Here is a 6,271-nt window from a genome sequence, read left to right on the forward strand (position 1 = left end):
TATCAACTTACAAATTCTATCAATATAGTGAAAGTACATAAGACAAAGTAATTCTCCAAAATGAATACATGACTAAATGAATCATAGAAGTGATTTAAAAGACTTCACTGAAAAAACTCCTTTAAAAGAGATAATTTAGTCAATGAGTTGACAAATCATTCAGATTTTGTGATCTCAAATCACCCGATTCAAATGATACATTGAAAGGAAATTACTCAGATGAACCATGGGCAGATATTTAGTGAATAACAACTTAAATTATAAAGACTAACTATAAATAATGAATAAATAATAAGCATAAACATAATAAATAATTAATATAAATAACAATACGCTAATTAAGTTGTTTCGCTTTTTGTGTTTCACATTACAAAAGAAAGACATGAGGGTGAGTAAATGACATCTGTGTTTTCATTTTTTGGGTGAACTAGTCCTTTAACAGATGTCAGTGAAAGCCGTATCTGTAGCGCCGTCTGAGCCAGACACCAGCAGCCTTCCTTCCTGCCAAGAGCACAGATAACGAACGTCCTTCTCTTCACATCCACTTCTCCCTCACGCATGATCCCTATTCACACATGCATTAATGAGGCGTTCAGCGGCACACTTAATTACATCCACATTCCAGCCACCGACTGCATATTAATAATCTCCCTGTTTGTGTGCACCGTGAAGGGAAGGTCAAAGGTCAGAAAGATTATGAGGTCGGGAGGAGTGTGTCTAGTTTAGGATCAATAACAGGATTTGTGGAAAGAACCAGGCTTCAGTTTCAAAGGGTGGGGGATTGTGGTTTTCAGAAAGGATCTGGTCTTTGCAAGAGAGACTGTTCTGATTTGCCTGTCTGATTATTTCCACAACTGCATCATAAGAGGTGTGAAAAGATGTACAAGGTGTTTTGATGACATCTCAACAGCTTCTGGTTTATACAGTAGACGGCATTTAGAATTTGGCAGAAATAAAAATAGATACACATGCAATAAGATTTAGCACAGGTTAAAACAATAAGCAAATAGATTATACCAAATAAGCAATAAACTATATAAATATATAGTACTTTGTATAATATAGTAAAATAATTACAAAACATTACATGCATTTCCTTAATATCTTCATTTGAAATCGATCCCTTAAACAACTGGGTTTCTGATACCTGACTGGATTCATACTTTCATGCATATTAAAAGTTCATAAATGCACGGTTATTGTGCAACTCAATTTTCACATAATAATAAAGAAGAATTGCATACAGTATATGTTATTCCAGACCAGTTTATAAGAGGCTTTGAAGCTAATTAGTTGTCAGGGAGTTTTGATACATTTTTAGGACATTGCTTACTGGCCACAAAAAAAAAAAAAAAAAAAGACCAGTCTATGATTTTCTGCTCTCTAAATATTCAGAAAAACCTACATGAAAAATGCCAGAACATTGGAAGGACACAACTTGGAGCAAAAGTGTTCCAGTTAATAATCATGTGCACTTTAATATCTGTGTGTTATACATGCGTTAGTATTTAGTATATGTTTGTTATTTCCTCATCTGGAGCCTGAATCATAACAAAAACGGGATATTATCTGACCTCCCAATGGTCCTTCTAAATCACCGTGTCAGCTCTTCTGGGGGCGTGGCCTGTGAATGAGGAGGCCCCCTCAGATCCCTAGGTTCCGGTCATTCCAGAATATTTTCTACAATGAAGGAACGGCCAGCTGTTCTTCCACAACAACCTGCTAATCCCACAGGGCATCGCACAGGGTGGTCACTTCCACACGGCATTAACCCCCCTCGCCTGCTCCACTGTCCCAGGGGGATCGAATACTATAGGAAACAAGTTCAGCACGACAGCTAGCCCCGGGCCCAACACACACCTTCATGAAAACACACACCAGAACATCCCAGTCAAAGCTCTTCTGGGTTCACTGAGCATTCAAGAGCACTTCAGACAGCACCCCTCTGGTGGCTCTGCTCCAAATCATTCATGATGGGCTGTGTTCGCTTTTTATTGGGTTTTATTTGAAAAAAACAAAGTGAGAATTTTAAAATGGAAATGTGGATATTTATTATTATTTAAATCAAGTGATTTAAAACACAGCATAAAGAAAATGTTGCTAATTTTTAGAACATTTCCACACAAAATTTAAGGGGAAAAAAGCAAACTAATACAAATCAAGCTGCCAGGACTTTTTATAACAAATAATTCATAATGTACAGATAGTTTTACAGTTATGACACATTACTGTAATGAGAATTTAAAGAGGGGGAATGTAGATATTATTATTATTATTATTAACAAATATAATGCAATTTAACTGCAGCAAATAAGAATTTATGAATTTAAATGTGCCTTTGTATATAATATTTACTCAAACAAACATGACTACAAGAAAATTTTATTTAAAAATATGCAGAATTTTCATGATGCAAAATCTTAAATTTCTTAAACTTTTAGCCTTCTTTCTTATTTAGATTTTGGGGTGAATTATCATCCAGACATGCTCTTGCTGTGAAAACCCAGTTGATATGATTTTTAGTTTAAATTAGATTTGAGTCCAATATGGCGTACATTGTCGCCTGACACAAAACACTATCAGCTTCAGCAATGGGGTGTGTTTTTTTTTACTCAAATGAGTGGGCATAGGGGTTTTTTTTCTTTGCATTTCTAAAAATTGTTAGAACAAGGCAGAATGATTCATAGAAAAATATCCTGAGGAGTTTAAATAGTTTCAAAAGTTAGTCATATTCCACCCCTCAATCTATTTCAGGTTCGCAGTTAATCACATTTGTCTTGCGAAATGAAGACAGCTAAGGATGAAATGCAGAAAAAAAAAAGGTTCCTACAAAAATGTGGGTATTTCCACCCATTCAGCGTCTGTGTCCGTTTCCTCAAATGCCACAGCTGTCAGAAAAAAACCATTAGGGCAAAAAAAGATGAACTCTTCTTAGTTCCTGTTAGCAGGTGAAAAACTTTAAAGGAGGGCCATTGAGACTCTTATATGAACTGGATTTTCAGATGTTGCCTTGATTTAATTAGCTGTAATTAATCCAATTGAGGGCTAATTGGCGTCTTATTGCAGGGACTGTGGGAGTTCATTCATATTTCATCTGTGGCTGAGAGTCATTTTTCCACTACTTTACATACGAGCACCACTCGCCAGCTTCCAATTAAACACTACAACATGGATTTTTTTTTTTCTGGAAAAAGATCAAACACTAAAAATATGAAGCCACTGGATATAAAACCTAAAATCCCTGTTGGGGTGTGAACCCCACTTTAAAGTAACAGAGAAAAGATGACAAAATCCTCAGAGAAATCACCTCAAGACAAGAACCCTGAAGAGAAGGCATTAGGTTTCACTTAAACAAGCATTCTTTCTCCCACAGATTTGGTTCTGGTTTGGTTACAATCTCTGAGCTCTGAATACATTTATCAAACTGATGAATTCCCTCATCCAGCTGGCAAACAACCAACAGGAAACGCTGAGTTCACAGCCTTGTGACTACCTACACTTGATAACCAACCACCAAACCGACATATCACAGAAGAAATCAAAGCAGCATTATCAAGAAAATCAAAATGGCATGAAATGACCAGGTAGGTCTGTCGCGGTCGAATCATTTTAACACTTCTCTGGAGTTCAGAAAACTTTGTGACCTTCACAACTGCAAAATCGAGACAGATAATCGGTATGACAAATACTACTATAAATATTTGAACAATATCAGTAAATATTCAGTCTACTGATACAATGCAGAAACTTGATTCCCAATGCAATTTAAGTTCAACCATTTAAGATATATGCCAAAATAATCAAATTTAATATTTTAAATTAAATGAAATAAATGCAAATATAACTAAATAAAACAATGAAAATAAATGTGCATCCATTTTGACAACAAATCAAATGAGTAATAAAATATTTATAAAGCATTTTGTATTGCAATATTACTGAGGAAAAATTTATTAGATGTATAGCCTAACTAATTATTTTTTTTGCATATCAGTTTTAATTCAAACACTTCATATAATAACTGTTTGTGTGTGTGTGTGTGTCTGTGTGTGTGTGCATGCATTTTTTTATTATTATTTATAACAATATAAATATATATAATCTAGTTTTCACAAATCAACGGATTGAAGACAGGAACATGCATCCATTTGAACTGTTCACTGTATAATTATATCATCCACCAGATGACATAAATCTCGATTTGACAATGGTGCAAAACCTCACTTGGCCTAATCTAACCAAATGTCACCAATCCAGTATAAGAGCATGCATTAGTTTCAATTTCAACTCAAATATGCAAGATAAAACGTTCATGAAACTCAGATCATACTGGCGTACTACACAACACAATTCATTTCACATATGCGGATGAATTACAACACAGCTCACAAAACACATTCTCCGCTCTTCATTTATTTTGCAGCGACTAAATGACTTCCTAGCATTGATTCTCACAGTTGTATTGCACTTTTGGCAAAACAACACTGAGGTCTCAAAAAGACCAGTAATGGGTGAAACCCAGTGGAGGAAATGCACTAAGTTATACAGTACGTGAATATGATCAAATATAAACATTTCCACTCAGTAACACACCGTATGTATAACAAAAACATCTCAGTCACCCAAACAAAGTCAGGAAACACTAGTTTCTTTTCCAAACAGGTTTAAACAAACCAAGCAGGTTTGATTATAGAAACAACAAAAAAACAATCAGTCTGTGAAAGCCGTAGCGGTGTGTGGTAACGTTACAACGCTGATTCAATAGTAACAGAGTCGCGTCAAGAAATAAACAGCAAACTTACCGACTCCATATTTCTCGTGTTCCGTAGGAATCCACATATTCAGGGAGTATGTTGTGAGAAAAGCGTACAAAACAGCGTGGTGTGCAGTATTGATGTTAAATCACTCATTTGTCCAGATTCACATCATCCTCTCGCACAGTCATTGTTCAGAGCGCTCGAGCGAACTGCGCTGTATGAGACGAGACACGGTGGCGCGCGTTTGATAACCAGTGCGCGACCACGGTGCAGCTGCTGAGTTGCATGATAGGAAATGTAGTTTCGTGGCGTGTGCGAAACAGAACAACGATAGTGATTAGACCAGAAAGATATAATAATAATAATAATAATAATAATAATAATAATAATAATAATAATAATAATAAAGTGTAAAATTAAGATTTTTATTGAAGATTTTTATTAAATTTGTATTATAATAATTTATTTAATTTGACTGTTGTTGTTTGTTTTTTGGAAAATTTATTTATTTGTTCATTTATTTTTTATAACATGACATTTTATATGGAGGGCCAAATTACTAAAAATAAAATAAATATATAAATCGTTAAATTCGTAATTAAATAATTAAATGTATAAACAAATATTTATTAATTCATCCATTATTTCATTCATTCATTAAATTATTTATTTCTTCCACAATTCATTTTACATAACTAAATAAATAAGTATGGATTCCATTGTTGTTACATGAATGTAATTAAATAAATAAATTACCGAATGAATGAATAAATGAATGAATAACTAAATATTTATTTTTTATTCATTCATTCATTCATTCATTTCAATGTTTATCTAATTATTTAATTTTTAGTAATTTGAACCTCCATAATATTACTGAAATTAAGGGTTATATCAAGAACACGAGGCTTCAGATTTTCATCTTTTTTTTCTGTTTTTGTGAATTTATTTTATTATTTATTTAAACTGTATTGAATTTTATATCACTTTCATTATGTTCCTTTTTTAATATTTATGTGATTAATATTTGTATACAGAATTTATTCATTAATTTATTTAAAGTTTAAATGTGTAACCTCTACCAATTAAAAAAAAAAAAAGTTTTCAAACATCTTTACCAAATATTCCTACTAAGACATCAAGCACAATAATATCTGCACTAATATGGCATTATCCATAAACCCCTTTGCAGTCTAAGCATTAATAAATAATTATTTTTACCAGTATACATGATGCATTACAGATTCATGAATGCAAGACCATACATACATACATAGAAATAAATAAATAATAAATGAATTCAATCACAGCCCTTTACTCGTACAGTGTATTGTGCATGAGATAAAAAGGCAAGAATCAAAGGGTTCTCGTAAATGACTCTGGTGTAGATTTGATCTGAATTTCCAATCTAATAATAATCTGCACTAATTCAGTGTTGCATCCTGCCTCTATTTCTGTTATGAGGAATCTATGCATACATCTAGAAATGAGTCAGTCTTTTAGGTAACATTAAT

The 6,271-nt window shown here is 33.3% G+C and overlaps 1 protein-coding gene across 3 annotated transcripts in view; it reads right to left on the reverse strand.

Annotated features, from left to right (window-relative positions):
• LOC113058562 (dedicator of cytokinesis protein 4-like) overlaps nucleotides 1-4,999 on the reverse strand; it is an 82,485-nt gene extending 77,486 nt beyond the window's left edge. For all 3 annotated transcript variants that reach the window (XM_026226583.1, XM_026226567.1, XM_026226575.1), the window contains exon 1: nucleotides 4,803-4,999. In XM_026226583.1, coding sequence (XP_026082368.1) covers nucleotides 4,803-4,839 — 37 coding nt within the window. In that variant the 5' untranslated portion in view covers nucleotides 4,840-4,999. The remainder of the gene's footprint in view (nucleotides 1-4,802) is intronic.
• Nucleotides 5,000-6,271: the final 1,272 nt, after the last annotated feature.

This window comes from Carassius auratus, chromosome 4 (genome assembly GCF_003368295.1).
Source record: "Carassius auratus strain Wakin chromosome 4, ASM336829v1, whole genome shotgun sequence".
NCBI classification, from domain to species: domain Eukaryota; kingdom Metazoa; phylum Chordata; class Actinopteri; order Cypriniformes; family Cyprinidae; genus Carassius; species Carassius auratus.